The following is a 22,284-nucleotide window of genomic DNA, read 5'->3' on the forward strand; positions in this document are numbered from 1 at the left end:
AGAAAAGCTTATATGGTCTTAAGCAGGCTCCGAGACAGTGGAATAAGAAGTTCAACTCATTCATGGTGAGTAATGGGTACAAGAGAACTCATGCTGACTCTTGTGTCTATATCAAACAATTTTCTGGAGGTAAATTCATCATCTTATTGCTTTATGTTGATGACATGTTGATTGTCGGACAAGATACCTCTATGATTAAAAAGCTCAAAGAAGAGTTATCTAAGTCCTTTGACATGAAGGACTTAGGGCCAGCCAAGCAGATTTTGGGCATGGATATAATTCGTGACAGAAAATCCAAAAAGTTGTGGTTGTCACAAGAAAAGTATGTTGAACGGGTGCTTGAAAGGTTCAACATGAAAGCAGCCAAATCGGTAAGCTCACCTTTAGCCAATCATATCAAGTTGAGCAAAGAGTCGTGTCCAAAAACATATGAAGAAAAGGAGAAAATGGCAGTTGTTCCATACTCTTCAACAGTAGGAAGTATCATGTATGCAATGGTGTGCACACGGCCAGATATTGCTCATGCAGTAGGTGTGGTGAGCAGGTTTCTCTCTAATCCAGGGAATGACCACTGGGAAGCTGTTAAGTGGATTCTCAGATATTTGAAGGGGACTTCTAAGATGTGCTTGTGCTTTGGCGGTTCCAAACCAATCTTGGAAGGATTTACAGATGCTGACATGGGAGGTGACCTGGATGGTAGAAAATCTACATCTGGGTACTTGTTCACTTTTGCCGGGGGAGCCGTGTCTTGGCAATCCAAGTTGCAAAAGTGTGTTGCTTTGTCCACAACCGAGGTTGAATACATAGCCGCTACAGAAGCATGCAAGGAGTTGTTGTGGCTGAAGCAGTTTCTCCAAGAGTTGGGTTTGAAGCAAAGTGATTACGGCATTTATTGTGATAGTCAGAGTGCTCTGGACTTGAGCAAGAACACTACATATCATTCACGCACTAAGCACATTGATATTCGTTATCACTGGATTAGAGACGCTATCGAGAACAAGTTGCTGCAGCTGAAGAAGATTCATACTGATAATAATTCTTCAGACATGTTGACAAAAGTAGTCACAAAATCAAAGTTGGAATTCTGCATTAAAGCTGCTGGGATGAACTCCAGGTAACTTGGAGTCATGATCGGAATTCCTCCCTCATGGACTGGAGGGGGAGATTGTTGGTATATGGTTCAGCCCATGATCAATGTTCTAGATTATTCTAGTAAGCAAGAGATGAGGCTGGAGCTTGCTAGACAATTCTAGCATGTTATTAAGTTGATGGAAGAAGCTAGAGAGTACTAGCTTCCTTGGTTGCAAATGGAAAGATCTAGAAGCTACAAGTATGTGGCTAGTCTAGATTTTTCTATACTAGAGGTTTGAAGAAGGAACTAGAAACTAGTAGAATGCCAAGCCCTCACCTATAAATATGGGTGTGATGTAACCAATAGAGAACTAAGAGTGAGTAGCAAATGATCAAGTCCAAAGCTAGAGTTCCACTCCAAGAGTGAGAGTGAGAGTGTTCCACTACACATTGTGTGAGTGAAGTTTAGAGTGATAGAAAGTGTGTGTTATACTTTCTTGTATCCATCAAGCCTTGTCTTTGGCTTGGTAAGACTACTCTTATTGTATTCATCTTTTTCATATAGTGAAGATTCCTTGTTTGGTGGACGTAGGCATAAATTGCCGAACCACATAAATTGTTGGCGTCCATTTTCTACTTTACCTTGTGCATTCTCTATCTTGTAGTACCGACATTCCTAACACTATAAGCCACCATGTTGGTGGCTTGACAATTCGATGATGATGATGAGCGGTGGAGACGGAGGACTAGAAACTTCGATGATGATGAGTATATTTAGAGATAGGGATTTTACTTGGAAAAGGGAAGGGCAGAGAACGAAGAATCATGAACTTTAGTATAAATGGTATTATAGTATTTTTATGTGAAATTTTTGTAAGCCCCCTCTCAAAAACTCGACCTCTGATGTCCATCGGACGTCAGACGACGGCTGGGCATGGCTGCACCTTTTACGGCCTTCCGAGGGCTTTCTAACAGTTTTGGCTTTTTTCTTTCATTTTTGGATTTCGTCGCAGGTATAAACTTTCATCTCTTGTCGATATCTTGCTACCTGTGAAGTTTGGTTTTTGACGAAAAACTGAGTTTCTGCTTACTGGAAACCATCGCGCATGGCGGCACATGTGGTGGTGTATGGGCAACTCTAGTGACATGGATTTTGGATAGATGTTCTTGATGCCCCAAAGCCTATATCCAAGGGCCGTTTGTTGAGATTCGAAGCGATAGTTAATTATTCAATTTTTGAATTAATTGTATCGTCGTTCAATTTTCACAATTGACATCGTTGGATCGTCGTGCAATTTTACGAGTATGCTATTTATTGATTGTCGATCCTTTGTTAACTTGTGGAATGGAAATCCAACGTTTGGATCTTTCATACTGAAGAATCTAGTGTAGAATTTCACGCTGAAACTCAAAACTCAAAACTCGCTTCATATTGCCTTGTTTCCCTAAATTTATTAAACATCCATTAAATTTGCTTATGTGGCTTTAAATTCTATGAAATCAATGGAATTTTATATTTTTATTGGATTAATATTTTGGTTTGTCGTTACTGTTTGATTTGATTAATAATTTGGCCCCATTTTCATAAAATTAGTTTTGTTTTACATCTACATTTTTTTAATCCACATCAGCATATATGACAGTTTTTTAACGAAATTGGCAAAAACAAAGCAATCTGGAGCAAATTTTGAGTTTCACGGACTAGGTGGAATCTACTATATAAATCATATAACACAACTATGCTCAATTTTACATCAAGTTTTTTTTTAACTCCAAGTACTCCATATATTTTCTTAAATTATCCATAAGAATTAATATACTACATTAACTAAAAACTGACCACTATAGTAATATTATTATCCTAAGATAGCTAGTAAATTTATTTATTCACTTAAATTATAATTCGGTTGATGCACGCTATATAAAATTGAGAGCTTTAATGAAAATGGCTTGAGTGAAGTTTAATTTAATCAAAAATCATCTTATATTATTATTTAACCAAAAATACTTTAGATTTAATCATAAGGACACAACTAATCTATATGAAATCCCACAAACATTAAAACTACATGGGCTGAATTAAAAGCCCAAAACAGAATATTTTCAGCGCTTGCCCCTAACAGAAACCCATTCCGTCAGCCGATCCCGTTAAAAAAACTATACAACATTTCAAGCGAACAACAAAAGGCAAATATTTCAGTTAATTAAATCCCACCCCGCTCTAAACACCTCACTCGCCATCGCGGTCTCCCACCTCGCTCGATTTGCCGTGATTTGCCGAGAGAAACAATCCCCTGAATCTCACAGTCGATCTCGTCTGCTTGTTCCAGGTTCGATCAGATCTTTGTCTCTTTGCTACAGACTTTATTATTTATTTAATTAAATCCCGTGTCATTCTATTTGTTAGATGGTAGTTTCCAAAAAGTTTTTGAAAATTTTATGGTTTTTTTTGTTTGTTCATTTATGGATGAATTGATGGACTGGGTTGTGGTTTATATTTATATTTGTGATTAGATATGGATTTCTTTATGAACTGCATATGGGTTTATTCTGTTGATTTGAGCTCCGAAGGACTGAAAATCCCAGAAAGATTCATGAGACACATGGAAGGCAGAACATCGGGGTTAGTTTCGTTGTTCGACCTTAGCGGCAGTGCGTGGAGCGTTGAATTGATTCAATAGAATGTTGGTTTGTTCTTGCATCATGGGTGGTCGGCATTTGTGAGAGACCATTACGCATTTGATGAGGCCTGGTGCGGATGTTGTTTTATTTAAGGTAAAGGCATCGATCCAAAATATGTGTGGAAAAAGAGATGGATTCAATGTTAACAGTAGAACTTGTTTGCAGATGTCATCAACACATGAAGTAGCTCCATCGTTTAGTCCTCTAAGTTCTATTCCGCTTGTTACTCGTCCAGCCTTTCTCTTTGATTGTACTCAAACGGATTGCCCCAGGGGGGTTTTTCTTTTTAATATAGTTTTTTATTTTCTATCCAAAAAAAAAAACAGCCTAAATTTTAATGAAAATGAACACCAACTATCACTATTTCTTAAAGTGGGCACTGATTATTTCTTAAACTGAACACTGGTACTATCATTATTTTTTAAACAGAACACGAACTATTTCTAGAATTGAACATTGACTATTTCTTAAACTGAACACTGCTACTATCATTATTTTGTAAACTGACCACTAACTATTTCTAGAACTAAACACGATACTATCACTATTTCTTAAAGTTAGCACTAACTATTTCTTAAATTGAACACTGCTACTATCACTATTTTGTAAACTGAACACTGGTACTATCATTATTTCTTAAACATAACACACACTATTTTTAAAATTGAACATTGAGTATTTCTTAAACTGAACACTGGTACTATCATTATTTCGTAAATTGACCACTAACTATTTCTAGAACTAAACACGATACTATCACTATTTCTTAAAGTGAGCATTGCCTATTTCTTAAACTGAACATTGGTACTATCATTATTTCGTAGACTGACCACTAACTATTTCTAGAACTAAACACGATACTATTACTATTTCTTAAAGTGAGCACTAACTATTTCTTAAACTGAACATAGACTATTTCTAGAATTGAACATTGACTATTTCTTAAACTGAACACTGGTACTATCACTATTTCATAAACTAACCACTAACTATTTCTAGAACTAAACACGATAATATCACTATTTCTTAAAGTAAGCACTGACTATTTCTTAAACTGAATACTGGTACTATCACTATTTCGTAAACTGAACACTGATTGTTTCTAGAACCAAACACGGGTATTATCACTATTTCTTAAACTGAACACTAACTACTTCTTAAACTGAACAGAGTGCAAAGTGAGCATCTTTTGTAATTGGTTGGGTCCCCATCCCTTCTCCCTCACCATCCTATTATAGGAAATGATTGTAGAGTGCAAAGTGACATATAAATAATTATGATTCAATTTTAGAGGAGCTACAAAGCCACACCAAACAACTTTTCTTACAACAAAATGGTATGACTGATAACTCAAATTTTTTTACCTTCACTCAGCAACATCCTGCAAGTGCAGGAAAACCAAAAGTATATTGAAAGATAAAAATCTTCATATGTGCAAATAAATCAAGTGAATAATCATTAATCACAAATGCTGAGAAATGAAAATATATATACCCGCAACATGATTTCTAGCTTTCTCTAATTTATCAAGAGCAGCATTTCTTGGCTTTCCATGCTCATCTTGGCTCTCAGTGCCGTCTTGGCTTTTCCTTTTCAGTATCCCGTTCCTCGTCCTTAGAAGATTCTTCTGAGTCCTCAGCAACTTGCATGTCGACAAGGCTTTTTGCTACCGTCTGAGCAACCACAGCTGCCTACATCCAAAAATCGCCACTTCACAAACTAAACCACAAAATGCAGCAAACCTACACTCTTCTATTTGGACTAAAAACATAAATCTTTGCATAGTTTATAATTAAACTGCCACAAGCAAACAAAAACATATACATGCATGTAATCAGATTACGGCACCAAACTCTTAATAACTTAAACCTACTTTGAGATTCGCAATCTAAAACAGTTAATTAACTCTGCAATTATCAAACACCACCAAAAACACTAATCAACATTTCCCAAACTTATAAACTCTAATTCCCAAAATACACCAAATCAAGTTGCATATTCAAATACATTTATCAAACGCTGGAGATTTGAGAAGACGGACGAAAAGCCCCAACCTCCCTATCCTTCGCTTCTTTCCGAAGCGAGATCTGCGTATATTGTTCACATGCATCAGGATTTCAATTGCATTTTCCAGAGTTGTTGGGGTTGTCGATACGTGTGTTGGAATTGTGATGAAATTAACGAAAGGCTCTAAATCTATAAACCTTCTCTCTCTCTCTCTCCATCTGAAGCGAAACGAACCAACGGACAAGACTTAACGTCAAGGGTAAAATCGAAAGCTCGATATATTATATTTTTTGGGCTGGCTTGATATTGGATTTTGTACTAACCATTAAATAAAGTTCTTACATGATTTTTGATTAAAATTCAAAGTATTGAAGACATTTTCATTAGTTTTCCTTAAGTTATTTTGATTCACTTTCAGAAATAGTGTTGGTTATTTTGTTGTGGTTTTAGATATAATGTTTATTTTGTTACCTTTTAGAAATAGTGTGGGTTATTTTAGTCTAATTTTAGAAATAATGTGAGTTATTTTGTTGTAGTTCTAGAAATAGTGTGAGTTATTTTCGTTTAGTTTCAGAAATAGTATGAGTTATTTGTTGTAGTTTCAGCAATAATGTGGATTATTTTGGGCCAGTTTAAAAAATTGTGTGATTATTTTGGTGTAGTTCCAAAAATAGTGTGAATTATTTTGGTTCAATTTTAGAAATACTGTGATTATTTGACTGTAGTTTCAAAAATAGTGTGAATTATTTTTGTTCAGTTTCAGAAATAGTGTGGTTATTTTGTTGTAGTTCCAGAAATAGTATGAGTTATTTTGGTTTACTTCCAGAAATAGTGTTAGTTATTTTACTGTAGTTTAAAAAATAATGTTTATTTTGTCCCCTTCCAAAAATAATGTGCGTTATTTTGGTTCAGTTTCAGAAAGAGTATGAGTTATTTTGCTATAATTCAAGAAATAGTGTGGGTACTATACTATTTATGAAACTGAACACGGGTACTATACTATTTATGAAACTGAACACGGGTACTATACTATTTATGAAACTGAACACAAATACTACACCATTTATGAAACTGAACACATTATTACACTATTTATGAAACTGAACACAGATACTACACTATTTATGAAACAAAACATTGGTAATATCACTATTTCTTAAATCGAACACTGACTATTTCGGAACTGAACATGGGCACCATACTATTTCTGAAACTGAACATTGGTGTTACACTATTTATGAAAATGAATGCTGGTACTATCACTATTTCTTAAACTGAACGCTAACTTCTAAAACTGAATATGAATACTATGCTATTTCCAAAACTAACAAAGACATGATCAGACACCTAGCTAGGATTCGAATACAATTTTCCACATACTTCCAAGATGGCTTGGATAGACTCTATATATAATTAATTGCTAATTATAATAGCATCAGCAAAACCTTGTTTATAAGTTGTCATAGCACTCACCAAAATAAACTCGTACTTTTCAACTTGTCTTTCTCAAAAGACTAAATGATAATTAGTTTCAAATGTGGACCATCTCCATATGGCTTTTGGTTAAAAAGATGTGGTTTATGATAAGTAGAAAGCTAGCTTTCTCTATTGGCAGCCTCTTTACAATTTCATATTTGTATTTTATAATAATAAAAAGATGTGCTTCCCCTCTTGATAATTGGGCTCATCTTTAACTTCAAGATCAACCAAGTTTGCTTCCATATCGTAGACCTCCTTGCGAATGATGGTGCCATTCTTGTAGTTGGAATTGTTGGTGTAGCGGAGCTACGTCGTCGGGTCGAAACTCGAACTCTAGGAACTCGTGGCCGAACTTGCCCTTGTGGCCGACGTAGTACCTCAGGTAGAACTCGTTGGTCTCTTCCTCTCCGGCTATCTCCGTCTCTCTCGCTTGCTTTTTTCTCTCTTCCTTCATCCTCAAAGGCTCCTAATATGGTGATTCGAAAAAATGGTGGAATTCGAATGGAATGGAAAATGAAAACAGAGATGTGGAGAGATCGAGAGAGAGGTAGAGAGATCAATTCGATTACAAAAATGGAGGAATTGTTTATGTGCAGAGGAGAGATCAAGATTAGGCAGAGAGATTGAGAAGGGAGATCGAGAAATAGGGATTACGTGGAAAGACTGAGAAATGGAGAGAGGATCAACGGGAAATGATTTGCTGTTAAGGGTAAAACTGGAAACTTATTTCTTGGGCTAATCTTACTGGGCTGGTTTGATGTTGGGCTTTGTCCTAACCATTAAATAAATTTATTATCTGGTTTTTTATTAAGATTCAAAATTTTAAAGCTCTTTTCATTAATTTTCCTTATAAAATTATCTCTAACTTTTTCTGCAGGGGCAAATTGACGCCAAAAGAAAAATATTGAAGCAGCATGTAGATGCCCCCTCAATTAAAAACTTCTTGTGGCTGTCATCTGCAGCTTTAGCTATCAAATAATCAAAGACATCGTGCAATATTTGCAGAACTCTGAGATTATTGCTCTAATATTTGTACACATGTAACACAAATGTCTTGTGAAAAGATAGAGAAATTTGCAGAGATAATACCTGAAGAGACCTATATGTATATATTTTTCTGCTCGTATCTTTTCCTTCCAATCTAGAACTACGAATGTTTACAGACAGGTCAGTATTTAGGAGCATGCCTTTGAGGTATCGACATGAAGATAGAGTAAATTGTGCCTACTGGTTTGATATTATGTGTTTGTTTTGTTGAGCAGTTGTTGATGGGGATATAAAAAGACCACAGGATGAAGACATACAATCCAATGTTCTTGAAATAGTTGGGTCGAACATCCAGTCCACATGCATTACTTGCCCAACGGACCCATCAGCTACACTGAGTATAAAACTTCCGTTCCTGGTTATGATTGTAAAGAATCTGAAGAAATATTGCACATTTGAGATTCAAATTCTGGATGACAAGAATGTCAGGCGACGTTTTCGAGCTTCCAATTTTCAAGTGTGCAAGTTTGCCCGTGTTTATTGATGTTTATCAACTGCCTAATGGGTTGATCTTGTTGTTCTCTGTTTTCTTCTTTTCTTTTCTATTTGGTATTTCAGTTCAGGGAATATTCTGGTACACGATAATGCTTCTTATGTTTTTGTATAAAAGATATGTATGTGTGTGTGTGTGTGTGTGTGTGTGTGTATTTCGCATACAAGTCTAACCGTTTATGTTTGTCTTTTGAGATTCATTTGGCATAAAATTGGTCCTGTTGCATTCTTACTTCTTTGTTAATATTATTCATGACTGAAAATGGTAGGTAAAGTTTTGGACTAGTACCAGTAGGAGTTCTGGTGAACGTTTACTGAATAGGCACAATTTCAGATAAAACTAAAAGTGCAGGATCTTTTTCTTTTAGGACAATCTGTGAACATTTCAACAAATATTCATGGAAGGTATGTGCACAGTTAATGTAGTGAAAGACGACGGAGCTTTACCTTCAGATCGATACGTTCTCCCACTTTATTTATTTCCACATCAAATTGTGAAAATCTTGTTTCTTCTCATCCGTTTCGAGAAGATGCCAACACAAGTGCTTTCCTTTTTCATACCCCAGCTCAACATACACGAATACTCCTAAATTCAAATATGGTGAAATTATAAACAATTGATTGATCTTATAAAACATGCATGAGGAAACAATTCTGTTTATTTATTTAGTGATCTTATAAACGATTGATCGATCTTAGACAAGTTGTTTATTTATCAACTTTTCATAAACTGAAGAAACAAAAGTGAAATGGAACCCAATTTTTGTTATCTGCAGTGTTCAATAAAAGAAATATCGTTCCTGTGAAATGTGTAGTGCAGCAACCACCCACCTGTTCTAGTAACATAATGTACTGACTTCCAACAAACGCAAGCATGAGGGCAGTGCTGCAAAGAAACCTGTCTCTCCTTTTTTTTTTCTTTTTTTTTTCTTTTTTTTTTTGTGGTCATCATCACCTGTTCTCACTTCAACAGCTGTGTATGTACAAAAAGAACATATCTGCACCCACTCGAAGATGGCAGCAACATGAAGAGAAGATGAAAAGGCATGTTGCTTGTATTGAAAATAAAGCAGTATAAGAGTAGAACATCATTCCAGGGGTTACCTATCCAATTGGAGGAGAACCGTATTGATACCACACTGCAAGGAGAACCATTCATGGACAACTAATTGATGGACACTAAAATCGTTGGCTTTAGATAATCCAATATTTACAGTTCCACAGTTTGCTATCCATATCAGCAAAGCTGAGAAACAGGGTAGTTTTAACATCTCAAATGTTAAAACATGAAAAGCATTTCAACCAAATGGAAAAACATCTCAAATGTTGAGCCTTAACAATAGTTTTAACATCAATTATAGAAAGCGAGAAGCGTAATTGAAAGGATGAAGATGTTAGAAATGGGAATTTACCTTCCGGTATCATGGCCATAGCATTGACAACCTCTGTGGGAGCGTCAGCAGCCTCACTTCTGAGTACTGAAACAATGGAGTCCGACTCTGAAATCGGGACAGCATTACCACTCCCTGTTGGCACCAAAAGATGCTTGCCTCAAAGATTGCCATATGACCTTATTCTTTGGTAAAGCAAACCTTTCACGTTGGAGTCGATGGACAGATCTTTTATTTTGCTCCTCAATCCATTGGCGTCCTGGACGAAAGACCGAAAAGATCTCGTCACTCATAACGCAGTAAACAGGACAATTACAAAGTTATAATTTGCATATTATGTATCTTCTATTTACTTTAGTGTTAAGAACCTCATCACAAAGGAAATTCAAAAGCCTAAGCTTTTGGGAGAAGCTTAAGGCATCATATCCATCCCCGCCTCCACTAAAACACTCTACGGGCAACACTGCGGCAGCTCCTTCATAACGGGGTCGACCTTAGAGAGTTCACCAAATCTTGGAACCATGAGCAGTTGGTGCTTGCTTGCTCTAGAGACATAACTGAAAATAAAGTTGGCATAAACCACATGTATTATTTTCACAATTAAAGCTTACTAAAAGTACTTTACACATAACTATAATACACTAGGTAGAGTTCTTTCTCCTGTATGAAGAAAAACATATAGCTATGAAATCGAACAATGGAAAACTGATCAGGCCGTCCACTTCGTCCACGCGAGAGTTCTCAAAGAACAGGTTCAGCTTGGGACTTTTCAATTTAAAAAAAAAAATAGAGTAAAAAGAAACAAGAAAAGAAAATGGGATTTCAAGTGACTTGGAAGTCCAGGAATGTTTTAGCACCCCAAAAAAGGGTGAACAAAATCAATTAAAAGAAGTTTAGAGCAACATTTCAATCAAATATATAATAGAACAACAGTAAGAATTACCCCTCTAAATGTTTCACAGAACTTACAAAAATTGGAGATCATTCCCCACATCCTCAGCAGCTAATGGTGCCCTGAGGTAGGGGAAGATCTAGATCAACCCCTCTGCTATCAATCCGGCGTTCTTTGACCCTGCGACACGCTCCTGCAGCCTTGCCCTTGCCCTTGGCATCATTCTGATTCACAGCACCACCATCATCTCTGCTGCTTTACAAGTTTCCATCAACTCGTCCTGCTTTGCTGCATCCGAGTACTTTACATCTTTGCTCAGAAGAGAATGCTCTTTTGGAATAATTGTGTATTCTATTCATCTCTCAAGGAGGGGTTTATATGATGTTACAATTCTATCAACAAGGAAAGAAATAATTTACATAAAATCATATTAAACTAAGAATCCCAAGATTACAGGAATATACACAAAAAGTCAACATTCCCCCTCCAGTTGGTGCATATATGTCACACATGCCCAACTTATGTAGGAAACTTGAAAACTTATGACTTGAAACAGCCTTTGTGAGGATATCTGCCAACTGATCTTCCGTTCTTATCGCTGGTTCCTCAATTATCTTCCTTTCCAATTTCTCTTTGATGAAGAACCGGTCAACTTCAACATGCTTTGTTCTATCATGCTGTACTGGATTATGTGCAATATCACATGCAACTTTATTATCACAAAATAATTTCATAGGTTGATCATGTTTTATACCCAAATCCCTTAGCATAAGCTTAAGCCATAAAATTTCACAAAGCCCTAAGGTCATACCTCTGTATTCAGCTTCTGCACTAGACCGGGCAACCACATTTTGTTTCTTACTCCTCCAAGTAACCAAGTTACCCCCAACGAATGTAAAGTAACCTGATGTTGAGCGCCTGTCATCCACTGATCCTGCCCAATCTGCATCAGTATAACCTTCAACTCTAAGATGATTATTCCTTTTAAACAAAATTCTTTTGCCTGTGCTTCCCTTCAAATATCTTAAAATCCTCATCGCTGCATTCATATGGTGTTCTCCAGGATCATGCATGTATTAACTCACTACACTCAAGGCATATGCAAGGTCTGGTCTTGTATGTGCCAAGTACATTAAACGGCCTACTAACCTTTGGTATCTCCCTTTGTCAACTGATACTTGATTAGGATCAACACTAAGTTTCAATCCTTCCTCTAATGATGTAGCTACTGGCTGACAAGCTGACATGCCGGTTTCGTATAACAAATCAATAATATACTTCCTCTGAGACAAATAAATTCCAGAATTGCTTCTCGACACCTCAATCCCTAGAAAATATTTTAGGGATCCAAGGTCTTTCATCTCAAATTCTGTAGACAAGTATCCTTGCAAGGCCGCACGTTCTTCTGGATCATTCCCTGTTACAACCATATCATCTACATACACAATGAGTGCAGTAAGCTTCCCATTTCATCTTTTCAAAAACAGAGTATGATCGGAATTACTTTTTGTGTAACCAAATGCTCTCATAGATTTTGTGAATGTTCCAAACCATGCTCGAGGGAACTGCTTCAAACCATACAAGGATTTTTTCAACCTGCATACCTTTCTTTTGTATTTATCAGGAGCACTACATCCTGGTGGAAGATCCATCTAAATTTCTTCTGTCAAATCTCCATGCAAGAATGCATTCTTCACATCAAACTGTTGTAAGGTCCAATTAAGATTTGCAGCCAAGGACAACAAAATATGAACTGTGTTGATCTTGGCCACATAGGCAAATGTATCTGTATAATCGATTCCATATTTTTTAGTGTGCCCTTTTGCTACCAGTCTTACCTTGAAACGATCCACTGTCCCATCAGCTTTGTACTTGACAGTATAGACCCATTTGCATCCCACAGGTTTCTTGCTAGCTAGCAAGTCCATGATCTCCTGCACACTGTTAGGAATAGATACAGTAGATAATTGAAACACAAATGACTTATTTGATTCTGATAAGTGGCTGGTAGACACATAATTACCTAACGGGTATAACACATTAGATTCTTGGTTGGGTCTATTCACCGGGTACCTAGTTTTGCATTTAGGGTCAACTTCGTAAGTAAGTTTAGGAATACCTCGGTTGACACGGTTAGGGAGACAATGTCGTGGTGGAGCATCCGGGATCGAAGACGATTGATCATGGTTATTGGGCCTCAAGGGTGGTGAGACCAACTGTGAGGTAGTTGGCGACAATGAGTTGTCTAATGGTGAGGAGGTTGGCAGTGAGTTGTCCAACGGTGAGGAAGGCAATGAATTTTCTGGCGGTGTCGGCTCATCAACATTGCTTTCATGTGAATGATCACCACTTAACTCCAGGGCATTACCACTTAATTCCAAGTCATTCACATTATTACTTTCTTGTGAATCATCACCACTTGTTTCCAATACATCACCACTTAAATCCAAATGATTCACATCATTATGTTTTTGTGAATCATCACCACTTGTTTCCAATACATCACCACTTAAACCCAAATGATTCACATAAGGAATAGTATAATCAAGAGTTTGAACTTCTGTCTGATTCTCCCCCTGAAGTGCAGACTCTGAATGGGCAAAGTACATATCGTTTTCATGAAATGCAACATCCACAGTGACAAACAACTTTTTCGTCAGAGGATGATAGCAGCGATATACTTTTTTATTAGAGGCATACCCCATAAACACACAACATAAGGCTCGAGGTTCAAGCTTACTCCTATGCTGTTTATGGAGATGAATGAAAGCCACACAACCAAAAACGTGAGGTGGAAGATTTGGAACTGCATGAGCATCAACATGTGAGGAGAGAGCCTAAAGAGGTGTCTGAAAATCAACTAATCGGGATGGAACGTGATTAATGAGATACGCAGCCGAGGTGAGAGCTTCTCGCCAATAGGATAACGAGAGATGCCCCTCGAGTAAGGAAGCATGAACAACCTCCAGAAGGTGACGATTCTTGCGCTCTGCAACCCCATTTTGTTGTGAAGTGTATGGACATGTAGTTTGATGAACAATACCATGATGATCCAGAAAGGCACGAAGTTCAGAGTTCATATACTCGCCACCATTATCACTCATGAGAACCTGTATTTGTGACTTATACTGTACTTGATCCATTTTATGAAATTGCTAGAACAAGGAAGTAACTTCACTTTTTGACTTCATCAAACAAACCCAAGTCAGACGTGTGCAATCATCAACAAAAGTAACGAACCAATAAGCACCACCAAATGTAGCAATTTTAGATTGTCCCCAAACATCAGAATGGATTATCATAAATGGAACAGAACTTTTTGTCAAACTGGACGGAAACGAAGTACGATGACTTTTAGCTAGTTCACAAACACCACATTTAAAGCTAGAAACGTCATTCTTAACAAATAGGCTAGGAAACAACCTCTGTAAATAACCGAAAGAAGCATGTCCAAGTCGACGATGCCACAACCAAACCTTCGAAGCTTTATTCCACTCCCCCTGAGATCCTTCCACAGTAAGAGCTTGAGTCAACAGTTGGGTACTATTTAATGTCAGCTCCAAGTAGTAAAGCCTCCCTTTTCTGATACCATAACCAATCGTCTTGCGAGTCCGAATATCCTTAAAAACACAAAAAGAAGGCCAAAAAATAACAAGACAATGTAGGGCGACGGTTATTTGAGCAACAGATAATAAATTATAATCAAGAGAAGAAACAACAAGGACGATATCAAGATTAAGGGTATCTGTAAGGGAGACATCGTCTTCCCCAATAATAGGGGCAGGGTTACCATTGGCAACACTTACAACAGTTTTGGTGGATGGTTTTAGGGTTTGTACCTGTCTAGAATCACAAGTCATATGTTCAGTGCACCGGAATCAATTATCCATGTATTATTCGTAACAGATGCAGAAACCTTTAAAACTTTACCATCGTTGTTTGTGTGTTCAGAAGCTACCTTAGCTTTGGCAATCAATGCACACGACTCATTACAGCGGGATGACGAGTCCAGTATGTCATTTCTCCGCATGAGTTGAGTGGAACGTCTGAGGTGATTGATAGGGCCAAGATTCCAAACCAACTAGGTCAACAATGCGAGACCCTTAGAAAAAAAACAAACACTAACACAAAAAAGGACAAACTATTTTTTATTCCTTTTTTTTTCTTTTTTCCTTTTTTTCTTTTTTTCTTTTTTCTTTCTTCTTTTTCTTCTTTTTCTTTTTTTCTTTTTTCTTTTTTGCTTTTTCTTTTTTTCTTTTTTTCTTTTTTTCCTTTTCTTTTGTCCTTTTTTCCTTTCCTTACGCCTGGGGACTTCCTTCAACACACGGTAAAGCAAAAAATAAATGCAGATAAGACCAAATCACATTTCCTTACACCTGGGGACTTCCTTCAACACACGGCAAAGCAAAAAATAAATGCAGATAAGACCAAATTAGTTTCGCAGAACACGAGTCAGTTTCTGGTGCATACAAAATTGCAGACAGAGGTCGTAGTTGTCAACCGGGATTTGCAACGGCAAGGTTTCTAGATTAGGATCTCAGTTCGTGGGTATGCGATGCAGCAACGAACAGTAGTAGGTGATTGCAGGGATCGGCTTAGTGAACTTGGGTCAGCAACGACAGCGTCGCTCACTGGTCTGGATGGATGCAGGGGTCAGCTCGGTGAACTCGGATCAGCAACGACGGCGTCGCTCGCTAGTGTGATCGTGCGCTGCACAACTGGCTGCACAACCGATGGTTCTTGGTTCTGCGCACAGCGAGCAACTTTTTTCCTTTTTTCTAACCTAGGCTCTGCCACAAAGAAGGGAATGCTCTTTTGAAATAATTGTGTATTTTATTCATCTCTCAATGAGGGATTTATAAGATGTTACAATTCTATCAATAAGAAAAGAAATAATTTACATAAAATTATATTAAACTAAAAATCCCAAGATTACAGGAATATACACAAAAAGTCAACATGCTCTGATCAAGGGCATTCTCCTTCCCTCGTTTGCTAGTTGAATCAACACAAATTGCCTGCCAAAACTTGAGACCATAAACCCTCTTAAACATAACTAAAAATCAAACCAACAACAGTATCAATATGCATTCACAAATCAAATACTATAATCAACCGCACCTCCATCTCTGCTGCCAAAATCAACCTCTTGAGTCTTAATATTCCCAGGCCATTCCTTGACTTTATGATGCTTTCTGACTACCTTGGCATTGACATCCTTATGTAAGCAAACACATGTTGCCCTTAGATGATATAGTCCTGAAATTTAGTTGAATTAAATAATTAAAAACTGATTGATTGATTAATTAAACACACAGAAAATAATTGAAGAGAAACTTTTAGAGAGTCTGAATCTTGGCTATGGAATGAAAATGGTGCTATCATTTAGTTTATGGAGAGTTTTATATTACTTCTGACATCATCAATCTTGTGGATAACTTTTTAATAAGGGTAAAAGACTGTTTACTACCCTCATGTTTCATGGTTTTCAACATTTAGTACATCAAGTTTTTTTCGTCTCAGAATCATACCTAAAGTGTAAATTTTGGGACAGTCTCATACACCCGTTAGTCAAACTGTTAAATCTGCCGTTAATTGTGACGTGGCGCCCATGTGGACAATGACTGGGTGCCACGTGTCAGCCACATTTTTTTTCTTTTCTTTTTTCTTCTTTCTTCTTTCTTCTTCTTCTTCATCCGATTGCAACTTTTTTTTTCTTCCTCCTTCTCCTTCTTCCTTCTTCCTTCTTCCTTCTTCCTTCCCCTTCTTCTCCTTCCTTCTTCTTCCTTCTTCCTTTCCCTTCTTCTCCTTCCTTCTTCCTTCTTCCTTCTCCTTCTCCTTCCTCCGAATCTGGGGAAGTTTTTTTTTTTTTTTTCTTCTTCCTCCTTCTTCCTCCTTCCTCCTTCTTCCTTCTTCCTTCTCCTTCCTCCTTCTTCCTTCTTCCTTCTTCTTCCTCCGAATCTGCCCAAATTCGGTTTTTTTTTTCTCCTTCTTCCTCTTTTTTTCTCATTCCTCCTCCTTCCTTCCTCTTCTTCTTCTTCTTCCTCCGAATCTGCCCAGATTTGGCTTCTTTTTTTCTTCTTTTTTCTTTTTTCTTCTTCTTCTTCTTCTTCCACCGACTGCAACTTTTTTTCCTTCTTTCTTCTTCTTCCTCCTCCTTCCTCCTTCTTCTTCCTTCTTCTTCTCCTTCTTCCTTCCTCCTTCTTCCTTCCCCTTCTTCTCCTTCTTCCTTCTTCCTTCTTCCTTCTTCTTCATCTTCCTCAAAAAAAAAAAAAACCTTCATCTTCCCCAGATTCGAAGGAAGAAGAAGGAAGAAGAAGGAAGAAGGAGGAAGGAGGAAGCAAGAAGGAGAAGAAGAAGGAAGAAAAAAAAAAAAAAACCGAATCTGGGTAGATTCAGAGGAAGAAGAAGAAGAAGAGGAAAGAAGAAGAAGGAAGGAGGAGGAAGAAGGAAAAAAAAAAAAAAAACTTCCCCAGATTCGGAGGAAAAAGAAGGAGAAGGAAGAAGAAGGAAGAATGAGAAGAAGGGGAAGGAAGAAGGAGGAAGGAAGAAGGAGAAGGAGGAAGAAAAAAAAAGTTGCAGTCGGAGGAAGAAGAAGAAGAAAGAAGAAAGAAGAAAGAAGAACAAAGAAAAAAAAACGTGGCTGACACGTGGCGCCCAGTCATTGTCCACATGGGCGACACGTCACAATTAACGGCATATTTAATAGTTTGACTAACGGATGTATGAGACTGTCCCAAAATTTACACTTTAGGTATGACTCTAAGACGAAAAAAACTTGATGTACTAAATGTTGAAAACCACGAAACATGAAGGTAGCAAACAGTCTTTTACCCTTTTAATAATTTAAACGAAAGTGTATTCAGTATCGGGAATTGAGTAAAGATAATATGTTCATTGAACCAAACATTACTAAAATGATACGTTCCTCACTTTGACTTGAGATCTCAAATGATGACTTGGTCATCTATCTTGATGCAAGGAATGTGAGCTATCGTCATCCACTCTTCTCCCGTCTTCTCCTGACACCTCTTCTCCAGGGAAGAACAATTTTTTATTTCCAATAAAGAAAGAGATGCCGGAAGACCCTCTTTTGGCTGGAATTCGAGACTATCACAGTGGTGAATACGGAGTTCTCGAAGACAAGTGAGGTGTTGAAGTCCCTTTCCCTCCAAAGATTTTAGACTTTTCATTTTAGAGATTTGGAGACTTTTCATGTCCCTCGACCTGAAGCCAGGGATTATTTCTCCCGGCCCACATGCGAGCACCATAAACCTCGCTGTTGCGGAATAGTGACCACTAGATAAGCACAAAACCATTGAACATAGTATTTCCAAACATAGGTACATATATCTCAAAAACATCTTCATAGTATAAGGTCATCTATCATCTATACTATAAAGAAGTGGGTAAACACATGTTCTAAATAGTATATCGTCATCCATCAAATACCCTACAAGAACATGGGTTCGATAGAAAAATATGGTATTCCAAAATATTAGCAGTAAGCATAATATCTCATAAAACGTAATCATTAAATCGTGCTTTTTATGTATGCATTTTTACTATTAAAACATGCATTTTAGAAGGGGTCCACTCACAGATACTCCGTCAAAGATGAGCCGTACGAAATAGGAATGACGGAATCGCCACTATTAATTGCACCTAAGCACATAAAGGGTACAATTAACAAAATTATACTCAAACGATTGAATTTGAGAAAATAGATATCATAAACGGGTCCATGACGTCGAAATTAGCCTATGAAGGGTCCCGGACGAAACCTAAAAAAGTCAACCCGAAAAATTAACTTTGATGGTCAAAGTCAAAGTAATCGGTCAACATTAACCTGGTCAATGGTCAGACCGGGTTTGAGTCAACAGGTCAAACCGGGTCACGGGCCAGATCAAGGGTTTTGGTTGGGCTTAAAGGGTTTGGGTCCGATGGGTTTTAGGGTTAGTGGACCGGATCCATGGCCCAAAGGCCTGTATCCAATAGGGTTTTGGGTCTGGCTTTGACAGGCTGGGCTCAAGTTCTACGAGCCAAAGGCCCAAGTTCCATGCGACCCAAAGGCCTTAGGTCTTAGGGTTTTAAAAGGGTTTCACCGGGTTGGGCTTAGAAGCAATGGCCCGAAGGCCCCATATCTACACGGCCCTAAGGACCGGTTTTAGGAAATAAATATAAAAAAAAGGTTGGGCTTAAGGGTCACGAAGGCCTAGTCTATTTGATTTGGCTTGAAGGCCCTTTCTTTGTCGAGGAAGAAGGCCGGAGCCTTCCAAGCTCCGGTTAACGTCATTTCACCGATCTACCCTCTGATCTACTTACGAACATGAAGATACAAGAACGGGGAAGATGGACGGGGTGGCCGGGATCTCGTGCAAAAGGCACGGGGCTCGTCAGAGAGATTTGGGTGCCTTTAGGTGTCTCGGAGCTTGCAGAGACGAGGGGGAGTGAGAAAGAGTACACGGAGATGGTAGTGGCGGTGCGTCGACGTCAAGGTGGAGGTGTAGGTGTGCGTGGGTGTGATCGGGAAATGAGGTGAGAAGGGGAGTTTCGAGAGAGAGTGAGAGTTAAGAGCTGAGAGTGAGAGATCCGAGAGAGACTTGGGGAAAAAAAAAGGTAAGGTGAGTTCGTGGCCCGCCACGTGGCAGCGTGGGGGAGAAAGAAAATCTAGATAAAGGGTCCAAATTCAATTAGGATAAGGGACCTTATTGCACATTTCAATAACTTTTAGGGGAAATGTGGGATTACAAAGAAATTTTGGGGAGGGGTTTTACAAATCTTCCTTTCATATATGACAAATGCCGAACTCGTTTAGGATCATGTGGCTCTCCTTCATCCAACCTAAAACAAAATTCTCCAGACACAAACATAGCCAAGTTATTAATGAGATCATGCATTGTGAAACTTGATTTCCCAATTAATGATCTTTGAAGTAGTGATCGTGACAATAGTTCATCAAAGTATCTCTTGCCGACCTCTTCCAATCCTTTACCACTCTCAGCTTGTGGAATTAAACCCAGTGCCATCCAAAGTTGAATTATATTTTCCTTTTCAAATTCATAGTCCTTTGGGAAAATTGAGAAATAAGCAAAGCATTGTTTCAAATAAGTAGGGAGATAAAGGTAACTCATTCTTAATGATGGAAGAACACGTTTATCATGCAATATCTCCCAAAGATTGTTGTTCAATATGTGACTCCATTCCTTGTAATCCACATTACAACCTAAGAGACCCCGAAGTGCTTTTGCAGCTAAAGGAAGACCATTGCACTTGCGTGCAATTTGCTTACCAATTTCTTCCAAGTCTGGATACGCACTAGGATTTTCATTTCTAAATGCATGTTTTGCAATTAACAACCAACAATCTTCATCTGACAAATGTTTCAAGTAGTGAATAGGCGCGGTGTGCACTAGGGATGCAACACTTTTGTTTCTTATTGTTACAATGACCTTACTTCCCCTCACCCCATAAGTAAAAGGATCCCGTACAAGATCCCAATCAATATAGTTGTCATTCTAAAGGTCGTCAACCACAAATAGGAACTTTTCCCCCTCGCTTGTTCCCTTAGTTCAACTTGAACAAGATATCTTGAAGACTGCAAGGTTTTGAGCTAATTGATTCAATAAGGGTTTTAGTTACCCTCATAGCATCAAAATCTTCGGAAACACATGCCCAAGCAGTAACATCAAAATGCTCTTTTATTTTTTCATCATTGTAAAGGACCTGAGCAAGGGTTGTATTACTAATCCCCCGCCCATTCCCACTATGGGGATTACTGATACGTGGCTGCTACTCGCATAATCAGATAGCAACGTTGTTTTCAACTTGTCCTTATCTCCATCCCTACCACAAGGATGAAATTCATGCTCAACCAAGAATGTTGTGGGAGTTCTTTAAGAAATTTTCCCCTTAAGACCTCATATAAGACCAAGGAGATTAATTTGTTTTGCGAGGTGTTCTAACCTTTGGAATAACTCTTGTATCCTACCATTCATGCCTTGATAAAAAGGATTAAGAGAGGTAGATAGGAAGTTCCACACCTGGGTTTTCTTAGTTTGATATTCAGCTTCCACCTTAGAGCGCAAAGCTTCAGCATCGATCTCATCGAGTAGATCCTCCGCATCAAAGACAGCATGTTTGAGCTCCTCGAGCCAGCTTCCCACATCATGGTTGACAATCTGCTTCTCCTCTGCATCATTGAGCACTGCATGAAGGGTCAACAACGTCAGCTTCAGCTTCTCCATGAGTGAACGATCAAGCTTTTTCCCCCGAAAGATCCAAGAACTCGCCATAACCAATCTTATCGCACATCACCTGGATGGAAGTAGAGAAAAAAGCCTCTCCGATCAAAGCCCCTGCCATTTCACTCTCTCTTTCACTCTCTGTTTTTCTTTTTTCTTCAAAGAATTGTTGGAGGTGAGGAAGAATAAGAGACCTTTAGGATTTATTGTTTCGGAAAGAGGCCGCTTGATTTAATTTTTGGTGAAGTGAAATGTTAAGGAGACTCTCCATAGATTTTTCGTTACCTCATATTTTGACACAATGTTTTATAATGTTAGCATGTGAACTGTGCCAGAAACATGAAGTGGCGGCGGAGAGTCCTTTAGAGAGATTTTTCAGTGTACCCAGAACACGAGGTAGTACACTAAGTGTCACTATGCATGTGGTGAGATATTTGTGTTAAAAATTTAACAACTTTAAAAAATAAAAAATAAAGCTTTTCTTCACTTATATAATAACACGATGTGTACATTGTGTTCTGGTCGTAATGAAAATTTTCTCCACTTTTGAGAGAATCTCCTTAACTTTTCTCTTTGGTAAATAATTGTGTGGACCCCACAAGTACCATGTAGTCTTAATTCCCTGTAATTTAAGTGACAATTTCCTATTAGTTGGTTGGTGTGAGAATGAGAGAGTATGGGTTGGATGACCTTCAATCGGCTTCCTTCCAGGGAGACAAGGGCGGAGCTACCATGGGCCTAGGGGCGGATGCCCTCACTGAGATTTTTCTGATGTTGGCATGCTGCTCAAACTCATCTGGTTCTGCAGCAGCAAAGCCCCCACTGCGATTTTTTTGTTCCTCCGATCTGGTTATGCAGAAGCAGAGCTGGGTGTTAATTTTTTTTTTCAAAACCAGGCCAAAGGCAAAATGAACCTCAGTTCCTCCGATCTGGTTCTGCAGAAGCCTGATCTTTTTTTTTTTCAAAACCAGGCCAAAAC

The 22,284-nt window shown here is 38.1% G+C and overlaps 1 protein-coding gene and 2 long non-coding RNA genes across 4 annotated transcripts in view; 2 read left to right on the forward strand and 1 right to left on the reverse strand.

Moving 5' to 3' along the window:
• LOC103418550 (uncharacterized) overlaps positions 1-8,868 on the forward strand; it is a 36,225-nt gene extending 27,357 nt beyond the window's left edge. The window contains exon 4 of the mRNA XM_070824440.1: positions 8,502-8,868. Coding sequence (XP_070680541.1) covers positions 8,502-8,770 — 269 coding nt within the window. The 3' untranslated portion in view covers positions 8,771-8,868. The remainder of the gene's footprint in view (positions 1-8,501) is intronic.
• Positions 3,223-4,077, forward strand: LOC108175130 (uncharacterized). Of its 2 annotated transcripts, XR_011583161.1 has the most exons (3): positions 3,223-3,401; positions 3,586-3,846; positions 3,919-4,077. It is a non-coding gene; the product is annotated as an uncharacterized lncRNA (long non-coding RNA). The 2 variants fall into 2 exon arrangements; XR_001791953.3 differs by having other exon boundaries at positions 3,586-3,924.
• Positions 5,273-9,750, reverse strand: LOC139187630 (uncharacterized). Its single transcript, XR_003774707.2, has 3 exons — positions 9,610-9,750; positions 9,226-9,364; positions 5,273-5,444 (listed from the first exon to the last, which is right to left on the reverse strand). It is a non-coding gene; the product is annotated as an uncharacterized lncRNA (long non-coding RNA).
• Between the last annotated feature and the right edge of the window lie 12,534 nt (positions 9,751-22,284).

The sequence above is a fragment of the Malus domestica genome, chromosome 07, assembly GCF_042453785.1.
Source record: "Malus domestica chromosome 07, GDT2T_hap1".
NCBI lineage: Eukaryota > Viridiplantae > Streptophyta > Magnoliopsida > Rosales > Rosaceae > Malus > Malus domestica.